The sequence below is a fragment of the Phodopus roborovskii genome, unplaced genomic scaffold (genome assembly GCF_943737965.1).
Source record: "Phodopus roborovskii unplaced genomic scaffold, PHOROB, whole genome shotgun sequence".
NCBI lineage: Eukaryota > Metazoa > Chordata > Mammalia > Rodentia > Cricetidae > Phodopus > Phodopus roborovskii.
This window is the reverse complement of record NW_026126517.1, coordinates 11,718,082-11,740,255: the sequence shown is the minus strand read 5'-3', so window position 1 is coordinate 11,740,255 and position 22,174 is coordinate 11,718,082. Positions and strand designations below refer to the sequence as shown.

General features: G+C 43.0%; 1 protein-coding gene across 1 annotated transcript in view; it reads left to right on the top strand.

Moving 5' to 3' along the window:
* The first annotated feature begins 1,043 nt into the window (after window positions 1-1,043).
* Fli1 (Fli-1 proto-oncogene, ETS transcription factor) overlaps window positions 1,044-22,174 on the top strand; it is a 117,178-nt gene continuing 96,047 nt past the window's right edge. The window contains exon 1 of the mRNA XM_051197034.1: window positions 1,044-1,551. Within this exon, the coding sequence (XP_051052991.1) occupies window positions 1,534-1,551 (18 nt within the window). The 5' untranslated portion in view covers window positions 1,044-1,533. The remainder of the gene's footprint in view (window positions 1,552-22,174) is intronic.

Below are 22,174 nucleotides of genomic sequence, written 5' to 3'. Positions count from 1 at the left end.
CAAAGGGAGTCACGCCACTGGGTGGGGGGTGACAGTCCCCAGCTCAGACACTAGGGCCACTGGGTCTGCTCTGAGAAGGTTGGGTCTGTACTGAGCTTCGGGGTGCCGCGCTCCCTGGTCCTGTTGAGTTGTTCGAGGGGAGTCTCGCCCCAGTGTCAGTTCCTTGGGGGCTGCGATGGTATCGAAGGGCAGAACTAGATGCTTGGCCGCTGGGTCCACACAAGTCAGAGGATTAACATACAAAAAAGGCATGGATAAGTGGCCTAGGATGCTAGGATGCGCCTGTCCTTCTCCTTAGCAGGCTTGGGGAGTCCGGAGTAGAGGCGCGTCAAAGTATGGGCGCCTCTCTCCTAACAATGCTCGAGGTGTTGAGTCACACCCTTGACAGCTCAGGTCCGCGAGTCTAGCTGCTCTAAAGCCCAGGGCTTGATGCTAAAAATTCTTTCAAATGCTTTCCTTCTCTCCTTCCTCCCTCCCACCCACCCTTCCTTCCTTCATTCTTTCCTTCCTTCCTTCCCTCCCTCTCTCTCTCCCCTTCCTTCCTCTCCTTTCTTTCTTTCTTCCTTCCTTCCCTCTCTCTCCCCTTCCTTCCTCTCCTTTCTTTCTTTCTTTCTTTCTTTCTTTCTTCCTTCCTTTCTTTTTTCCTTCCTTCCTTCCTTCCTTTCTTTCTTTCTTTCTTCCTTTCTTTCTTTCATGGAAGGTTTTCCTTGATCTGCGTCCGAATCTCCTCTGGCAGTCGGCGCCAGGTTATCCCTTTGCTAGCAAATTCTCCCGCCTTCTTCCTCCCATCCCCGAAAAGTTTGAGTCCGGCTGGAAAAAGCATTAATGAATGTATCTGTGGGAAGAAACGGAAAGTGAATGAGTCAGGAGGGCCACCTTCGGCCAAAGGCCCAAGGGAAAGGAAAGAGGCCAGAGGCGTTTGTTTGGCTTTGGATTTGGGGGGGAAGGTGATGGGGGAGTTGCAGACTGCAGGAATCAGGGCGCGGACACTGGGCGTAGACCCCGTCATTGTTCCTGGCCAGCTCTTATCTCCCAGGAGCAAGTATCCTGTGTGCGCAGTGCATGAATGTATCTGGGCATCTCCGCGTATATTTATATAGCGAGTGATGCGAAAAGCAGGGCTAGGCGAAGAGAGGAAGAGGGGGGTGTGGGGGAGGAAAGACAAGAGAGAGCAGAGAAGAGAGAGGAGAGGGCGAGGAGACAGGAGAGAGAGAGAGAGAGAGAGAGAGAGAGAGAGAGAGAGAGAGAGAGAGAGAGAGAGAGAGAGATAGGACTTCCTCCCCGATCGCAAAGTGAAGTCACTTCCCAAAATTAGCTGAAAAAAAGTTTCATCCGGTTAACTGTCTCTTTTTCGATCCGCTACAACAACAAACGTGCACAGGGGAGCGAGGGCAGGGCGCTCGCAGGGGGCACTCAGGGAGGGCCCAGGGCGCCAGAGAGGCCGCACCGTGCTAATCTGAAGGGGCTACGAGGTCAGGCTGTAACCGGGTCAATGTGTGGAATATTGGGGGGCTCGGCTGCAGACTTGGCCAAATGGACGGGACTATTAAGGTAAGCAACGGGACAGTGGGATCCGGGCTAGGGCCGACCGGGGCTACGGGAGGGCTGGGCGCCGGGGTCCCGGAAGACGTGGCCGCTCACCCTTCCTTCCGCGCCCCGGCTTGCGCCGTCTCCTCCGGGTGGCGAGTCCCCCCTTTCCGAGGAGGCCGGCCAGCCTTCCCGCCTAGGGCGATCTACCCCTCACTCCTTATGGCACAGGCTCCCACCGCGCCACACGCGGGGCTGCAAGACCCGGCAGCTGAAACCTGGGGAGCCAGGGCGCGGGCTAGAGTCTGGGGCAGGAGATCACCGGGTGGTTACCACCCGGCACCCGGGCGCCCTGGCTCCGGCGCCGGGCACTCATCTGGCCACAAGCTTCCTCTTGCCAGAGGCCGAGAGCAGCGCGGGCAGAGGGAGCGTTCGCCGCCGGCTGGGGTCCCCATCCCCTGGGCCAGTTAGAGGATTAGCTGAAGGCGGGGAGGGGTGCAGAGGAGTGTGTCTGAGGATCCGGCAGAGCCGGTGGGTCCAGATGGAAGCCCCTGTTTACACGTCAGCCAGACTGGTTTCTCTTCCCCTCACAATGCTGCTGCCCGGCACTCTGCTGAAGCTGGCTATCCGGAGCTAACGGTCCACCTCGCCGCTCCCCGGTCTGGGAATCTCCTGGCTCGGCCGCTCCCCTGCACCCCAGATCCCACACTCCGTGCATGCGCCAACTTCTGAGCAAGGGTTCCAGGAGCTGTCCTCTCAGTAAGAATTAAGCTCCTTTACAGCCATCTGCCTGTGGTGACTGGTTCTGAGCCTGTGGCCTGGGCTGTCTTGCCGATTCCACCCCCAATCTGCGCCGCCCCGCCTGGGTCTAGGTTGCAAAGTGCAGCCCAGAAGACCCGTGAGTCTGGGTTCCCTGTCACGCTTCAGAACGGCTGACTGCTCCCTCTGAAAGGGGGAAGTGGGGTCAGGAGCAGAGAAGGGACACCCCCTTACGTGACTAGCCTTATAGGACTTAGGAGAATGAATGAGACCAGACGTTAGCTTCAAGGCTGCCATACAACACCAAGCAGGAGTTGGTCTGGAAAAACTATCAGGCTGGTGAGGTGGGGACTGGCAGAGCCCGCCATTCCCCAGTACCCAGAGGAATCAACTTCCTACCCATGGGTTGACTGAGAGGAGGTTAAGGTGCTGGCTGGGCTTAGAGAATTCAACAGATTCTTATCTTCTGGGTGGGGTCAAAGTGTTTTTATTTTCTAAGATCTCTCTCTCTCCTCTCTCTCCTCTCTCTCTCTCTCTCTCATGAAACGTGCTGACTTAAGTAAAAGGCACTAACTGAAGGAACTTGAAAACACAGATGAGATAATTGATTATAGAGGAGTTTTAAAGACAATCTAATAGCCACAGGTTTGGCAAACTTGACTTGAGTGGGTGGGTGAGAGGATTGCTCTAGAGACCTGAGTGCGGAGGTCACTGGGCCTTTTCACCGGTTTCCCTGCTTCCTGTTGGTGAGTTCATACAAGTGCCTGCAAAGAACCTTCACATCCACATTCAGAACACTTTCTACTAGCGCCTGAAGACGACTCCCCTTGGGTCCAAAAGGATGGCAATATGGCACCAGAGGCTTTATGTGGGCACTGTGAAGAGACCTGAAGCAATATCTGCACAGTGTTTCAGACCTCTAAGCACAGGCCCTGAGCCTTGGAGGAAGCTGTGGTCTGTGTACCCAGGATGTGTTAACCTCGCTTTATGCACACTTTGGGATGGGCATGGCAGGCATTGAAAGCAGTCTTAGACTAGGAGCTTGGCACTTCATAACAAAGATGGAGGTGAGGGCTCTTTTACGATGACTGATGGGAGCCCATGAGCCCCTCCCAAGTCTCCCAAGAAACACCTTGTTTCTGGGTGACTTGACTTCACAGCCACCACAACTTTTCAAGCTCTTCTGTATGTCAAGGTTCTGGAAGAGTGGGTCTTTAGTGTAGCCTTCGACCTTTTAGCTGTATAGATGCCATGGGCTCCTGTTTACAAGTAACTTTTGTATTTGGAGGATCACAGACCCTACTTACACAATGGTTCAATGCCATGCTTGGTATAAATACTGAGGTATACTGAATTGGAAGAAGGGTCAACCAACTTCTGATTGTGTTGTATGAATTCACAGCTATTAAGTCTCTTTGAGCTTCACTGTCTTCATAAGAACCTGGGGGATTTCCTGACACTAATGTTTCCAGCTACTGGTACACTAGACCACCATATTGCCCTATACTGACAGAGGTCAGAAGGCACTATAGATAGAATCTAATCTGTAGATGCAAACTCTGGGTATAAGGTGCTAGTTTGAACTGCTTAGAAAAATCAGCTTTGAGGGATTCTGTGATGCGATTTTGTGCACCTGCATGCATCTTCCTCAATCACAAAATTTAAAAATGCCTGTAGGTCTTAGTGTTCAGGATGTACATGGTTCAGGATGCCAGAAAGTCTGGATTTCTTTACAGCAGCCCTTGGTTTTGTTTAGCACTCACAGAACCCTTTGGTGTTAGAAATTCCTATTCATGTTGCCTTTCTAAATTGTGTTCTTCACTTATCAAAGAATGTCTCTTGGGAGAACTCATTTGGAGAGTCTCATAATCTGTTTGCTCCTCTTTAGCTATAGACAAGTTAACCTGGCATGTTAAACAACACCCTACCCCACCCTTGCTCCCCACAGTGATATTATCAGTGTTGGAAAGCACGTGATACTGTGATACTGTGTGCAGCTTAAAGAAATGACCTGGTTTCAAAACCCCATCTTAGTTCTAGGCAGGCTTCCTTTGATCAGATTGATGCCATCTATAGATGTATGAATGTAAAATGCTCCATCAACTATTGGGAATCAACCAGAGAAGAGTTAGACATGTGCATAAAATTGGGACATAAGGAAAGGAAGGGAGAACTTGGAGAAAGCCTAGGTTCATCCTCATTTCTACTACTTACTGTAGGTGTCATAGTCAGGCTCTGAGGACTTGGGTCTCAGTTTTCTCATCTGCAGTCCAAGTCTATGGCAAACTTCTTTAGATAAGTCACAGTGGGGATGAGATAAAATCCGGTATCTTTGGTGAATACATGTTCATTGAATTTCATCTTGGGTTAGAACTTGTAGAGATGTGTTGGCCCAACAGAAGAACATAGATCTAAATTTATCACTCCCCATATTTCATGACTTTGATTTGTATTTGTGATGTACTTCTCATGCTTGTGGCTCTACTTTATGTCTTTGGATAAACAGCGATTGAATGTCTCTAGGGAAGGTGATGGATCCAATAAAAACTAGTGTGATGAAGGGTCACATGTGACAGTGCTGTACCAGTCAGGAGGGGTAGAACACCCCTAACAAAGAGCGGAGACAGCCCTGCAAACCACTAAATGATGACAGAGGAAAGAGTGAAGTTGGGGTTTCAGCTGAGATGTATGGAGCAGAGAAGAGCCACGTCATGCAGAAGGAAGCCTGCTACTGTCAGGGCAAAGAAACTTGGGAAGGAACCCTAGGAAGAGGCAGTCAAGAGCAAAGAAGCACACTAAATAGGGGTGATTTTGGCTTGTGTCCTCCAGGTGGGCATCCCTCCCATCACTCCAACTCAGTATCACCTAGATTGACAAAGACTCCAAGCAAACTAGATGGTCATTTTATCTGTCCTCATGACCACATGATTGCTCTCTGAAGTAATTACAAGTGAACTGCTACCGCCGAAAAGCTTTCTTTGCTCACCATTCAAATTCATAGGTTTGCAACTTTAGAGTTGTTGGAGAGCATTTCATGCTGACACTCTTATTTTTACCTTTAGGAAAACCAGGGCCCAGAATACTGAATGGAAAGCCCACAATCACAGATAACAAAGTCAGAATTTGGGGTTCGAAAAGAACAGAGTAGTGCTCTTGCCACTAAACAATGAGGACACCATTTGTCACAGTGATTAAAATTATGTAACACTGTAGAAAGAGAGGCTTAAAAAGAGCAATCATGAAATAGCTGGCACTCTAAGTAACACTTCTGTAATTTAGTAACAGATATGTTCATTCTATCTTGAATTACATCTACACACACACACACACACACACACACACACACACACACACACACCACTATCACCACCACCACCAACAACAACAACAAGCCACAATGTCCAAAATTTCAGATAGGCTTGGAAAATACTAATGTTTTCCAAAATGGATCTGCTTTGACTATATGCAACACTAACAAAGTTTCCATTATCAAGAAACTACCCCAAGTATATCATTACTTAAATAACCAACAGATCCCTCTACTTATGGTGGGCAGGTATAACATATGAATTTTTCCCCTTTAAATGAAATACTCTAAGATGTATTAGAACACACCTAATAGATCTACTTTCTAAACAGCAAAGCAAAAAAAAAAGGTCTTTAATAATAACCCCATTAAATAAGATTTAAATTTTCAGTGTCTTCTTTAGTTTGAGATTGAACAATTAAGTTGGCATTGGTTTTAAAAACTGTTTGGCTGAAATCACCCCCTTCCCCCAGAGATGTAGCATTAGTCCAATTCCCTCCCAGTAAAAACAAAGGAAAAATCTTGGCAAAATTTTTACATTAATAAGCTTCCCTTTGTTCTACCTTAAACCTCACAAAAATATCCAAAAACTAAAGTTTCATTCAGCCTAAAGCTTGGTATACCTTTCCTTAGAATAGGAAGTCTATTGCTGTGGTTCATTTAGACAATTGACTGAAGAATGTTGGCATAAATATTTTTGTTTTGAATAATATGTATTTTTGAAGATTGAATTTAAACACTTTCTATCTTTTTATTTCTCTCTCTGTCTCTCTCTCTCTCTCTCTGTGTGTGTGTGTGTGAGAGAGAGAGAGATAACATGGGCACACACATAGAGATAACAGGATAATCTGGAGTGTTGGTACTTACCTCCCTCCCACCTTATTTAAGATAGGTCTCTTTGCTGTTTGCTGTTGTGTATAGCAGTCTAGCTGGTTCAGGGTCTTCTGAAGAATCTCCTATTCACACCTCCCATCTCATAGCAGAATCCCTGAGAGTAGAGACTTGTGCTTCTTCTGTCTGACTTTATGGAACTCTGGGCATTCAAACTCAGGTCCTCAAACTTGTGTGGCAAGCACTTTACACACAGAGCCATCTCTGCAGCATGCTTTTGTTTGTTTGGGGGAAAAGTGTGTGTATCCTTGGCTGGCCTCAAACACACCATATATTTAAGGATGCTGCTGTACTTCTGAGCCCTCTGTTTTCACCTCCTAGGCGCTGGGATTACAGGAACGCACCATCATGCCTGGCTATAATACATTTTTTAGTCATCACAAAATCCCGCAGGTGTTTTTCTCTGCCAAAGACTACACCCTGTTTCATTTTCTGTTTCTTTCATATCTGCCACGCTCATGCCATTCATGTTCACTTCGTAAATGGATGGCTTTACTAAGTGATATCAGTTAGTAATACACTTCAGGTTGTTTCTACAGAAGTAATATCAGGAATCACCATCCATTCCTCTTGCTGTCACCCCTTGGTCTAGCATCTTTGAAATGTTGCAATCTCTAGGATAACAGTTTTCTGCCCAGAGTGACACTGTATTCTAACCAACCACATCAATACACTGCATGCCTGCTTTGCAGAGTCAGACCTGGTGACCTGCCTTGGTCCTCAACTAGAAGATGAGATGTGTGTGCCAAAGGGATTATCAAGTGTAATGCAGCCTGTGCAAGGGAAGGACAACCCGAACTGTACACACACACAAAGATGTGATGAAAAGACTTAAATATGTAGTTTCTTAGTCCTTGCACAGCACTTTCCCATGCTGCCTAGGCATTCATCCTTGCTGCACCCCATGGGAGGCTGTACCATCACAGTTCCGTTTCACACAGCAGAAATGGAAGTGGAGAGAGGTGAGGCTACTTGCCCAAGATTATGGTTAATATGTAGCAGAATTGGGTTTTTCAAGCTCAGTCTTTCAGATTGCAGAATGCTTGCTTCTTTTGCACACATGTATGGGCCATGCCATTCCTGACCGAAGTGAATATCTGGAAGTTTGGCTTTGAGGCATGGATAGACTTGCATGTGGTGAAATGGTCAAAGGCTTTGGAGAGAAAATGCACTGGGGAGGAGATGGAAAGATGAAGTAAAAGTAGAATATGGAATGCCTTAAAAATTGTGATAAATAATTTGGGTCTTATAAAATATATAATAAGAAATAACCGTTTTAAAAAACTTTATGATAGTCTACATAGCTATATAAATCCCTTAGTGACTGTGCTCTTCCCGAATCAATGGAGATGACAGGGGCTTATTAGAAACTCTACCAGACGCTTCTAGCAAACCATCAGGTCTAGATAGCAAGTGATGGATTTGAATAAACAGAAAGGTCTGCAAGATGCAACTTACTAAGCAGGCACCCAGTGAGAGAGGGAAAATTCCATTTCTTTGGGTCTTATAAACATGTGATTACACAAGAGTGGGGCATTACACATGCCTGCATTCCCAACACTTAGAATGTAGAGACAGGAGTATCCCAAGTCCAAGGACAGCCTAGGACACATAGTGATTTTACAATCAGATTGTGCTACATGCCAAGACCCTATTTCAAAGAGCCGAGGGCTTTGAATTTGGTTCAGTGGTTAAACATGTGCAGAGTATATACAGGAATCCATTGACTCCCCAAAACTACAAAAAATGTTTAAAAACATTGATTGTCACATTTCCTCCCTCAGATATGACTTTTTGCCCAGTATTCTGGGGAATCTCACCATGAGCTACCTTTTTAATTGGGAGGTCTATCCTAGGTGACAACTTCAGCTCTTTTTAAGAATGAGTCAACAGATGGTAACAGAGACCATGAAAAAAGCAAGGTTGTTTCCCTGAGACTCAAATCAAACTTCTATGGAAATTCAGAGAAGTGTAACATTCTCTCCTGAGGCATTAGGACCAATTGCCTCCATTAGCAATGCTGACACTTTAGCTGATCAAACCAAGGTTCAGAGATTCCACATCCCAGTACGATCTGAGACAGATAGCAGAGTGCCTTTTCAGTTCTCCAGACCAACTTTACAGCAGCTTCAGAATTACTCAAACCTGTAGTCTTTGAGATGTTTCCTATTTATAGGGAACAACATGCCTGCCATTTACTTTATGATCAAAATCTCAGAGTATGAAAGTTTTCAAACCCTCAAGGAAGACATAGACTTGAGTGCTGTGGAATGATTTCCCAAGAGCAGGTCCATTTACTCAGTCAGAACTTTGCATCCAAGGTCATGAAAGACCTTATGTCATATTTCAGAGCACACATACAAGAGGCCTAAATTACGTGTGCCAAGGGAGCTTTAACCTTGATTTTCTAGACATGTGTGGCTTTCACATATCTACTAGAATCTAACATTCCAGACGCAGATTTGTTCATTCTGAAAACACACGTGTTCATTGATTTTATGTGGAAAGGAGCCTAGTCTGAAAGCGAACAGTTGTGCATGACCACCCATGCATCAAAAAGATGAAAACAAATAGGCTAATACTACAAAATTATGCATCTTCTAACTTGTCTTTATGTTGATTTTGGATTGAAATGCATATGTCTATAGAGTTATTTCACATTTAGACATTTATCATTTAATTCATACTCAATCATTTAGTCATCCACCCAAGTTGGATAGTAGCAGCAGCCACAGTGGTCTAGAGATGATCTACCTCTGTCAATGAAAACAAGATGTCTCCACCACAGATTTCCAGAGAGTAGAAGTTTCTATACTTCCTTATTTTGTGTCCTGATGATTCATGATTCCAAAGAAGGCAATGCCCATTTGGAGGGACTACTGACACATAGTTTAATGTCGTGGAGACATTACGCACAGTGTCCCAAGATGACAACAGTGTAGAGCTCCACAGCCCCTCCATCTGAGGTAATACTAGTCCTTTATGTAGACATTTTTGGAAATCCAGAGCTTGAGACTTCTTCTCTCTTTCTCCAGGTCTCCAATGTATATATTAACATAGAGACAAACACAACAAGTGAAAAGATAGGGCTGCTTTGTGGCTAGTGACAGATCAGTATAGCTAAGGTGCTATGTTTGCTGGAAAATGAACAAAGATACTAGAAGAAGAACCACAAATGAACAATCAACTTAGAATCTCAAGCCTATGAGTACATAATAATCTTCAAATGAAAAGGATGGGATTCTTAGATTCTTACAATTGTGACCTAAGTGGACAACAAAGATAAATATAAAGCAATACTGTGCCATGTTAGAAAGATGTATATACAAGATATTTGTAATAGAATCTTTATAATGGTAAAAATGAAAAGTTATTGAAGTTTACTATCGGTAAGGTGACACACACACACACACACACACACACACACACACACACACACACGTATGAGGATGCCATGCCAATGTCAAATGGAATGAAATAATTCCTTTTTATTTTTTGGAGTTTCTTTGAGACAGGTTTTTTTTTTTTTTTTGTGTGTGTGTAGCTTTGAAGTCTGTCCTGGAACAAGCTCTGTAGACCAGGCTGGCCTCGAACTCACAGAGATCTGCCTGCCTCTGCTTCCCTAGTGCTGGGATTAAAGGTGTGCACCATCACAACCCAGTGGAATGAAAGAATTCTTATAGACATTGATTTAGAAAGCTATTAATAGAGTTTTTGTCACATATAAAAATGAAAATTCCAAAAAAAAAAATGTAAATTCCAAATTGCATAGTCCATTTATGGAAGAAATTTAAGCATGTATATGTATGGTCTTTTTATCCCCAGATAGTTTCTAGAAATATATATTAGTTAAAAACAGGTACCCTTGAATATGGAAAAGTAGATGTCTACCTTTCATATCATATACTCAGGGAACATCTTATTCTTTAACCGTAAGTATACATTATTTTCACAATTTAAAAGAAGCAAAAATCAAAATGGTCAGTTATAAACAGATTTATTGAAACCACTATGACCAAAACATGTGGATCCCTTTTTGTGAAATAGTGTGCCTGAGGATTTACACACAGTATTTCTAGGCCCCGCTATACCTCACAGCAACTATTGGATCTTAGGCAAGTCCCCTAGCTTCTGCTACTCACATGATATCTCTGTACTTAATCTTTGCTGTATAAACCCAGTTACAATGGCAACATCCCCTTCCAGTCCCCAGTTCATCCTGGCCAGGTTATATGCTCCTGTTTCTGATTTTGAAGTGTAGGTAACTGGACTCTTTGGCCTTCTTTCTGGTGCTGTGTGGTTACTCTAAGATCTGAAGTTTAAGTTGTGCTATCAGGTGATGATCAAGACCAGCTTCCACTGAGCTATTACAAGGTGCTTCGTGTGAGTTTCTGGGAGCCCAGTTGTCTTCAGTGGCAATTCATGGTGCAATGGTGTTGAGCCCTGTGTGCTGACACCATCTCAGAATAGGGGCCAACTCTGCACTGGGGTCTGAGACTCTTAAAAATTCAGTCTTGTTTAAAACCCAAAAACACGTTTGGCTCCAAAAGCCTTTAGTCTGGACTTTTAAAAAAATCCTGTTTAATTGAATGGAAATTGAATTTGTCTGGTTTTTATTCATTTACACTTAACTCTTAAGAAAACAAAATTTTTGAGGACTTATTTGATGTCTAAAAAGAATGTCGAACCTCTTAATGAGTTTTCTGGAAAGCTTTTAATTTTTTTTCTGCTTCTTAAAACAGGAAGTGGGGCTGTGCTATGGACAAACATAGTCTTCCCAGAAGGCCCCAATTCAGTGTGAAGCAGTATCACTGGCCATGTGTGTAACCCAGGGGCTCAAGTAAGGCTTCATTTCTTCTAGTCCTTACCTCAGGTTGTACACATTATTCGTTTTCCATCTATGGGGCAAACAAACTTGGATGAGCAGAGTCATAAGAAAAAGAAGGGAAAAAAAACTAGTTATTGGTCTGCCTTTAGGCACTGATTTCTGGCCCTGAAGATGCAATAATCTTGGTCCTTTTACCAATCTCACAATGTATGTATTGTTTCCATTTTGGAGCAAGTGAATAGCTTATTTAAGGTCATCTGTTCAGGTAGAAAGGGATGAGTAATTATTTAGACCCAATCTTGATTGTCTGCAAAGTTTATGGAGCCTAGTTGTTGTGAGAAATCACCAAATTGACAGATACACCTCCATGTCGCTTAGGATTTAAAGTCTAACTCTTGTTTGTGTGTGTGTGTGTAGCCTCCTGCTGTTGGAGCTTGGGTCCTTGGCTCTGCACATGCTCTAGGCAAGTGTTTTGCCACTGAACAATAGTTAAAGCAAGGCTTCTTTGTTTTCCATTTACTATTTGTTTTTATCCAGAGTTTTGTTAAATTATTTAGGTTTGACATGAACTGCTTTCTGTCCTAGGCAAGCCTAGAATTTGCAATCTCCCTGCCTGTACACCAAGGCTCAGCTCTAACCCACCATGTGAAGAATGCATAGATTTTGTAGTTTCTAGTCACCATGATTCCTGAGCACAGCCTGTACTGGTCAGATTCATTAAATGTCTCATACTCCATCACCAATTATGCATGAAGACTTAAGCCCTGTGTATCTAGGAAAAAGCCTGCCCAGCTTTGTTAGCAGGTGTACTGGCAGGCAGGCAAGAGACAGGCTTCGAAATTGACAGGCTCTATTTTACCATAATGAAGTACAGAGGTGAATCAAGGTAGGCTGCCTACTTGACAGAAAGCAAGCAGGCACTTGGGACTTGACAAGGCTTCCTCTTCTGCCTCCCTCGTTTGCTCTTTTGTCCCCCTCCTCCTCTAATTCCTTCTCTCCTTTTCATCCTCCCTCCTTCACTCCTATGCTCATAAAACTACACACAAACTTTCCAATGAAAGGACGGATTTGGGCAGTTATGAGAAACACAAAGGAGGGAGTGTTCTGCGATGGCTAAAGGAAACAGACTAGCAAGGCTGACTTCGGGCTCCAGTTTCTCTTGAACAGCATTCCTTGTTATTTCAAGGCAGATTGACTTATAACTGCATCCAAAGCCATTGCACATCAGTTCCTTTTATCAGCCCAAGTGAGACTTCCTGCGGACTGGCCCAGCTTCCTGATATATTTCCTATTTCCTTTGTCAGAACAAAGAAAACCATAGCCCTAAGGATCCTTGGGAGCAAACATAATTTAGCACTAAAGGATCTATTATTTTAAAGTTTCATTCCCCATGCATAAGGCTAAATGTTCACCTCTATACCTCCCCACCAACAGCATGTGAGGAAACCCATGTGAGACTATCAGGGCTCAGTGACCCACTTGAACATATCCTACTTGTAGTTTGATTTCATTTTTAAAAATGGAAAATTAAGGCGACTGTTTGTATGCCTGTTGTTCCTCTCAAAGCAACTGTCACAAAAAGTCTACTTAATATTCATCTCTTCTGAACCCTTGCAGAGTAAGAGGGCACTGGACAGAAAAGACAGAATAGGTTTCAAGATTCAGAGCCTTGGGAGGTGAGACGTTGGCAAGTATACCATCAGCATCAATTAAGGATCTGTATTCCCAAAAGGACACATTCCATAATAAGTGTGTTTCCCAGAATGAAGGTACCAGGGTTTCATTGAACTCACAAGGACTTTGAGCCTTGACCCAGTTCCTTTCCTGACCATTGTCATACTCCAGCTGAGAAACTGAAAAGGACACGTTCTGTAGGTGTCACTTGAGCAGCTAAGTGATCATGCTACTGAGGTGGGCTTTTTGTTCACGACGACCATCGATTTAGAATAGGAAAACAATAACACTGGTACCTACTCTTTGGCATGGGCATCTCTAAAAGAGCAATTCATTGTGGTTAAGTGATATTGAATTCTTTTAGCCCAGTACTTCATGTTAATAGCCATAGAAAGAAATGGGTTAAAGGAATCAAAGAACAAAATAATTCAGATACTATCTAGAAAGAGGAGCATGGGTGAAGGTGTGCATCTGTGCTCAAGTAACCTCGGTGTAGTGCCAAATGGAAGGTATAGACTAGTGTCATCAGTGTGTACTGTTGGTCTCCTGACGCTGTAGTATGCCTTCAGGTTTGCACCCAGATCTGTCACTGTCAGGCATTCTAGAAAAAAGACTCCTGCATTCTTTAACAAAATGCCACTTAGCCCTGACACACTGTCTGTAAAGAACTGTTTAGATACTACTTCATCCTCCTCTATAGTAGAGTCCACAGATTCTATAATGAAGTCTCACTCAAAGAGGACCTTTCAGACACCCATATGGAGTCCAAGGCTTTAGGAACACCTGTGCTTCCTTTATTTTCTAGAAGATAATGAACTGCCAGCACCTCCTCCTCAGGAAAAGGACATGCAGACCATCTTTCCCAGAGTACTTTGGGGATGGATCCTGTGGTTTGGGTTTGCTGCTCTGGGCTGTTAAGCTGTTCCTTCTGGAGATTCATAGATCTGTATATATTGTTCAGGTCCTGCACTGTAGTGAAGGAATCATCACGGTGTGTCCTGCCACCCACCCCCATCCCCTCACACACACCCACACCCGGCCCAGCTCTCCCTGCCCTTGCCCCCAAAGAGTCTTGTAGACCAGCCGTTCACAGGCAGTGGGGCCCTCTTGGGTTCAATGCAATTAATCTTATTCTTTTCCTCAGTGTGGACTGGGTTTGACCCAGACTCTTCTCTTCCCAAAGCACCCTCTAAATTTTTTTAAAAACCCTATGTGTATTTCATGGGAAATTTCACACGCCTGTTTCTGATTCATTTTCAATTAAAGGCTCAAAATACTGGTTTTGTAAGAGTCCTTTGATGATTCTGATTTTTGTTGGTTCATTCTTTCTTTCCTCCTAGATGTCCATAGAAGTTTATTAAATATTGCTCCCACATTTGCATGCTTAATTGTTACAAAATAATTGGAAACAGGAGAGGCTGTTTTATTACTGTGCACAGTACAAGAGCATTTATGGCGTGTGGAGAGAGAAATGTCTTAGAAATGAACGGGAAAATAAGGGCAGAGGTGGATGCCCAACAATAAGATCTAGTGGGGTCTCAGAGATTAGACTTTTCTCTTAGGGAGAATGGAGTGTTCTAAGACACTTGAGTGTGTCTCCTACTTCATCCAGCTCTAGCCCATGAACACTCATTTAGATAGGCAGCCTTATTTGACAGGAACAGGGAGACTGGCAGTTTTGATATATTAATTTTAAATGATTTTTCAATTCCTTCTGGATAGAGGGAATGAGAGGTCTATAATCATCACAAGCCTTGCTTTCCATCTCCTTCTTGGTCATTAGAAACATTGGTGACAAGCCTGGATAGGTACATCTTACTACCTCTCTAGCTCTCATAGAAGCTTTCAGAGTCTGTGTGTCTTCCCTCTAAAAACTTAAGTGAGCCCCAGGTTTGGGTCACTCAAGTTCTGTGCCTGGTCTTGCTTAGTCTGACTGGGTAGCACTGGCTGTGCTATTCTGTCTTTCTTAACCTCATCTTTTCTGTCCACACAAAAGGATTGAGGCTAGCAGCATGTACCTCTTACCGTGTAGACTTGGTCACAGTCTGGAGTACCAAGATGCTCTCTGGGTTTCTTGAAGAAAGGTACTATTTAATAATTACAGTTTCAATAGTTACAGGGTCACTGATTTGGGAGATATTTGTGTTGCCAGTGGCTTGACTTGGAGCCTCATTTGGATGAGAGAGAGAGAGAGAGAGAGAGAGAGAGAGAGAGAGAGAGAGAGAGAGAGAGAGAGCGCCTGTCCACTTCTCTTTATTGTGAGGAACTGCCTACTAATATTCTGTCAGTTATAGTTTGAAAATGTAACTTCATGTTCACACAATGCAATGTGAAAACAATGTCGTGTGTGGTTGAGTTACTTCTTACCCAAGAAAGGTGATGCAAATTCTTAGTGAAGTTGATAGAGTGTTGCTATAGTGTTTTGCCAGATACCATGGTAGTGGCAAAAAGGCTTTTTGGAAGTTAGAAATTTGAGGCTGGAGGGATGGTTCAGTGAATAAAGTGCTTGCCATCCAAATGTGAGGACTCGAATTCAAATCCTCAGAATCCATATAAAGCTGCCCGCAAGAGCACACATCAGTAATTTCAGTATTCCTATAGTGGCTAAGAGGGGAGAGTCCTCAGAAGCCTGTAGGCCACTAGTCTGTCCCACACAGGAGCAAACAATGGGGGGGACCCTTTCTAAAACAAGATGGAAGGCAAAGACCAACACCTGAGCTTGTTCTCTGTCCTCCATGATCATCATTCCATGTCATGAACACATCTACACACACACACACACACACACACACACACACACACACACACCACTGACAGAGATTTTTTTTAAGTTTTAAACTTGAATATCTAAATTCAGTCTTTACAAGGATGGATACTAATTTTCTCTCCTAGCTGCCAAATAAGAATGAAAATGATAACAATAGCATTTTCTATCTGTCTTGTTAAGTGCAGCACAAGAGATGCACAAAATAAAGGTAATTTGTAATTGTTGATCATGATGGTATTCACTTTTAATCCCAGCACTGAGGAGACTGAGGCAGGAGAACTATATTCTAGGCCAGGGTGAGCTATGCAGCAAGCTCTTGTGACAAAAATAAAACAAAACAAGGAAAAAGCACCTTATAAATGTAAATGCTCAAGCAAATTATTATTACTATCTTAATTTTTTTCTCCTTCTGGTCAGAGTTTAAATGTATGCTTTTTCTTTAAATTTCTGGCATTAAGATTTCCAAAAAAAAAAAAATGGCTGAATTTGGTCACATTGGCCAATTAGCTACTTATTCCTATCTCTTTGCTCACACAGACATCACCTCTAGCAATGCGTCTCACACATCAAAAGTCCCTTATTCCTCTTTTCCCTCCCTTGTATCCGGCTATTGTTTTGGTTGTGAAACTCCCAACTCAATCAATGGGGTTTTTACGTAAAAAGCATAAAGAGATGGCAGGATGTGACTGTGGACTTGGGAATTCCAGGCCTGTGCTGTTGATAAAGAGACTCACATCAAGCAAACACAAGAGTGAAGACCATCAGAGAAATTGTTCATGCAACCTGTGCTACAAATCTATTGTTTCCAGCTTTATGTCTGCCTCTATAGAACCAGGGTATCCTCACCTATAAAAGGCATGACCCTTTCCATGGTGCTCTCTGTGGCAAGTTTTCAAATTCCCATTTGGCTGATCGGATTCTTTAGATCTGATTCTTTCTGGGTACCTCACCTTATTCATCTGGAACATCTCTTCTGCTGTCTTTTCAATGTCTCCCCAAATATGTATGTATGTATTTTTGTCTCCTTCTATGGCCTGGGGAAGATGTTGGTCAACTTATAGGGAATCTGTCAGGACAATCCATCTGCTCTGGGCTTTGCTTTTCTGTCCCGGAGAGAAAAGTGTCTGCCACAGAGATGGCCCCCTTGGTCAGAAGATATAATCATACTAGGTTGTCATGGTCTGTCTTCAACTCTGATGTAATAAACAAGCACAGAAAGTGAAGGAAACACTAAACAAAAGAAGTAATCTACCATGAAGATAGCCCTCTGTTGGGGTCAATACTGGGAATAACGGTGGCCCTCACCCAATGAACCTAAGGAGGGCTTCTTTACTTTCATGGCCTTCTCAGCACTTTAAGAAGGTTGAATCTCTGTCTTGGGGTTGCACTAAGCCACCAAAAGGGATGATGTGATCAGACTTGGTGTGAAAAGGGAGAAAATTTGCCCCTATCTTACCTAGACTGAATTAATAGAATGGAAAGGTGGAAAATGAAGAAAGTTCCTTTCATTTTAAGCACTGTGAGTGTATTTAGGACTGAGATGAAGAACTACTTGAGTCCTTTTTCTGGGTAGTTTGAACTACCACATGCTTTGGTTGTATTCCTGACCAATTAAACTGATATTTCAAAGCCCATGTAGTAGAACATTGCCTTGTTCAGACACATAATTGTTAGAGACTATTATTAGAGCAAGATCAGGCCTGCTGCCTTTCTCTCCAGGAAAATAAAATAAAGGTTTCTCCAAATGTATGCTTCATTGAATGAGCATTCTGTATTTCCCCCCCAAAACCTGAGAACAAAGGGAAAGAGATTACCAACTATTACAGTTACCACACACACTCACACACACACACACACACACACACACACACACACACACACACAGACACTTTAAATTGTAAAAGTCACATCACCTAATGGAAGTAAAGGCAGCCTCCTTTTAGAATTCACCTATTTGTTGGTATCAACTATTTTGTGAGGTTTGATTGTAGACAGTTTCTTGACAATCACAATCTCCTAAATCTTTACCCTGGCCCATGTTGTGCCCAGACATTTACAAATATTCAAATAGCTAATCTATTCTTCCTGATCTTTTCTTAGATTTTATTTGTATAAAGGGGTTATATTTGTTAGTTCTGTGTTGTGTTGCTCAAATACTTGACAGAACAGACTTAGAGGAGCAGAGAACTTTGGGGCTCACAGCTTCAGAGAGTCTCAGTCCATCCTGGTGGAGGAATGTGGTAGAATTCCTGTCATTGGATATGTATGATTTCCATTGGTGATGCCTCCTTGCTTCACAGTGGACCAGGAAACTGAGAACATTCTATAATCATGAACAGGGCTTTAGCTTTTAAAAAATTATGTCTAGTGACCTACTTCATCTACCTCCAAAAATTCCATGTCTTCCCCAAACATCATAATCAGCTGGGGAAATGAGCATTCAAAACACAAGTTCACAGGGGACACTCAGCACTTAACTTACGACAGGGATCGATATTCACTTGGGGGGTTATAGAAAGGTCAAACACATCTATTTTAAATTATTCATCGTTAGGAAACTTCCCTTAAAGATGTGGCTGCTGGATGTACCTTTTGGGGAAGGTAAGGTGGATTGGCCTAGGGGTCTCACTTATAGCCCTGGATGGTCTGGAACTTAAAATAGATCAGACTGGCCTCAAACTCACATATATTTACCTGCCTCCTGAGCTATTGGATTCCAAGGCATGTTGTATCCCTGAAACATTTTTTTGGTTTGTTTGTTTGTTTTTGTTTTGTTTTTTTGTTTTTCAAGACAGGGTTTCTTTGTATAGCTCTGGATGTCCTAGAACTAACTCTGGCCTGGAACTCATAGAGATCTGCCTGCCTCTGCCTCTGCCTCTGCCTCCTGAGTGCTAGGGTTAAAGGGGTATACCACCACCACCAGGCACATCCGTGATACATTAAAATCATGATACACACCTGAGCTCATGGGATTAAAGGAACTAAACACATTTTTAAAAAAGAGACTTGCAAAACTTCAGTGCTTAGGCGCCTTCTTGCCCCTACCTCATAGGCCAAGGCAAGCGGAAGATTAAGACAATTGTTTTTATTGTAGTTGTCCACATGAATCCTCTTCAAGAAAGAAAATGTCCTTTTCTTCACTGTCCAATATGACAGTGAGGATGGCTATATTGAGATGTGAGATGTCATGAGTGCAAAGAAGGAATATTTTTTTATTTTGGAGACAGGAGTAATTTTTTTGCCATGGAGCCCAGGATAGCCTTGCACTGTTGGTTATCTCTTGCCTCAGCCTGCCCAGTGTTGAAATTGCAGGCATATGCTACCACACTCAACTTGAGGAAGCACTTTTTAATCCGATTTAATTTAATTTTAAATAATACCAATAAGATTATTGTTCAAACCATCATCTTAAACTCTGGGCTGAGTTGGGAGAATCTGCTTACATGCGTTCCTTTTATAAACATTGTGTTTGTTGTGTACACAGAAACTAGTGCTTCCAATAATCCTTTAGGTATTGTTGTCTTTATTTGGTTTGCTTTCTCAGACAGTCTTCTGTAACCCAGACTGGTCTCAACCACACTATGTAATAATCCTGACCTTGAGTCCTGATTCTTTTGTCTGTTTCCCATTACAGTCATGAGCCACCATGCCCAACTACCTCCATTATTCTATGGCAAATTTCAAAGTGAGGGAAAATGCAGTTGATGTTCAGTGTTGCCAGGTTACCATTCATGCTGGCCCAGTTTCAATAACCAAATCTATGCTGACCACTAAGAATATAATACTTTTTTCCCTTCTGTGATAATGGAGACAATAGAAATTTACCAAAAGGATATTTACAAGTCAATATTGAATGTACACTGGATTTGTTAAAGAACAATATGGGCCTTGATATATACCCTCTTGCTGGAAAAATAAGGTTGGCCCAAGAGTAGTCCTTATACAACACAGTAACTTCGGTTTCCTCTTTGGAAAATACTGGCAGGGACCCAAATTCTTCTTAAGGTTGTTTTCAGCCCTAATACTTTCTGCTTTATGCCACCATGAAAATATGATTTCCTATTGCGTAGGGCTCTGTACTCTTAACAGATGGTTTGTTTCTTTAGTTCCCACATCTCTGTAACTCTTTGTAAGAGGACTTCTCCTTAACTTAAATGTGAGCAAAGTAACTTAAGCTGGCAAACAACCAGCTGAATGGTCCAGGAAAGCCAGTTTTCCTCCAGAGTATATTCTTCTGAACCTGTATTATTTTGTGGTGCCTCAGTTCCAAGGATGTGTATTCTTAATGTCCCAGGAGGTAAAGCAATGTATCTACTGCCTTCCTGCCCTGCCCTGCCCTGTGGCTAATGACATTATAGATGACATGCTGTACCCACTATAGCTTTGGGGTCATCATTAGAATAGGTACTCCATTCTTCTCCTGGGAACATCTAGCCTCATTACCAAGTTCTCTCTGGTGATGAGACCTATGGCAGCTTTTGGGTTGTACATCTTTGCACCCATATCATGGTGGAGGTCAGTTCTGTGTCTGTCACTGAATCTCTAGCATGAACTTGTGAGTTGGGTTGTTTAAAATGGAAATGGACAGACTCTTCTAAGAAAATGAGATCAAATTGCCCTGAGGTCTAACTACCTAACAGTTGTTAGGGTGGTGGACTGTTGCGGTCCTGTTTCATGCTAAACCACCCTCCAGGAAGAATGAAATGCACTCCTGCCCAGAGGCCACAGTGAGTGCCAATGCTCAGTGGCCTCATCCTCTAGATTAATTGTAGAATTTATAGTGGTCCTATAATCTGTGCATTTTCACAACACCATCTTATGCCTTGAAATACTTTCTCTCTGTCCTTTTCCGATCACATGTTGCATACGAAGGTACTTTCTTGTTTCCAGGATCTGACTGTTACTTTGTAAGGCTTGCTGTGAGCTATATGAGGGCCCGGACTTTGCCAGTTTTGCTTTGTGCCGTAAGCACATGATGTATCTTCATTTATTAACTGAATAGTTTCCATGTGCCAGGGAGGAAGGTACAGTAGTAAAAAGATAGCTGTAGTTCCTGCTCTGGCTGAAAGTATGCTCAAGCTGAGCAAGCAGGTATTTAGCCCAAAGAGGTCTGTGTGAAAGGGGAACTGCTGTGGGGTGCCTCAGAGAATCTGACATGAGACCTAACCTAGTCTCAGAGGTCAAAGGCTTCCCTAAGGAAGTAACATTCGTGCTGAACCCTGCATGATAAGTAGGAGTAAGTATGAAAGAGAACGGGCTTTTGATAAGTTTCTGCTAATGTGCAGAGAGATGAAATGCCTGCTTCACTCCATGGCCACTCCAGGCCTTGCTAAATTAGGTCTCAGAAGCTTAGTCATTCTAACCATGGTCCCTCTAGGCATTATCTGTGTGGCCACAAGTCATTCTCTTAGCCACTTTCATATTTGATAAAGGAAAGTAGAGAGTAATGAAGAATATTATGAAAAGACAATTATTCTTGAAGGTATCATCAGTCATTTTACTGAGTACTTAGAGTGAATGTTTAGACCCCTCCAATTAGATCAGTTACTATCCCTCTAACATGCAGTACATCTAGAAACTTTAAGGGTAGGATGATTCTGGAAAGCTGACTCCTACCTTGGAAGATGCCAGCCTTGTAGCTTGCTGTATCTCCCCATTAGTAAAGTCAGGATTTTCCTGGGCAGCCAGAGTTCTAGAACATTCACTCACTGGCTTTGACAAGAACTGCTCTGTGATGGGGCCTGGATCACCCCTGCCTTAGGCTTCCTCAACTGCAGATCATGGAGATTTTGCCAATGATAATTTACCTCAAAGTGATGTTGAAATGAAGATGGCAGTAAAAGAGTTTTGCAAGATCAAAAAAGAAAGAAAGAAAACACCCCTTCTTAGCAAGCATGAAGCATGCTATCTCTATCTGGTGTTTGCTAGAATTTCAGAAGAAGCTCTCTGATCTAAAGGTCTAAAGAGGCACAAGACTGGCATTGATTTTCAAGATCTTTCTGGAATGCCTATGCCCTTTACCTCAGTATTATTTCAAACAACATTGGCAGAAAGACTCAGCAATGCAGTTAGTTCATGTTGCTGCTGGTGATGGTGTGGAACTGATGTTGATATGGAGCTGATGTTGTGTGATGCTGATGTTGGTATAGTGCTAGTGATGGTATGATGCTGATGTTGGTGTGGAGCTGATGTTGATATGGAGCTGATATTGTGTGATGCTGATGTTGGTGTAGTGCTAGTGATATAGTGATATATGATGCTGATGTTGGTGCAGAGCTGATGTTGGTGTGGTGCTGAGGTGGGAATGATGCTGATGTTGGTGTGGTGTTGATGTTGGTGTGGTGCTGAGCACTCAGAAGCCTTTCGAACACTACCTTCTCATCAAGGCTGTATGGATTTCATCTATGATACCTACTTTCAC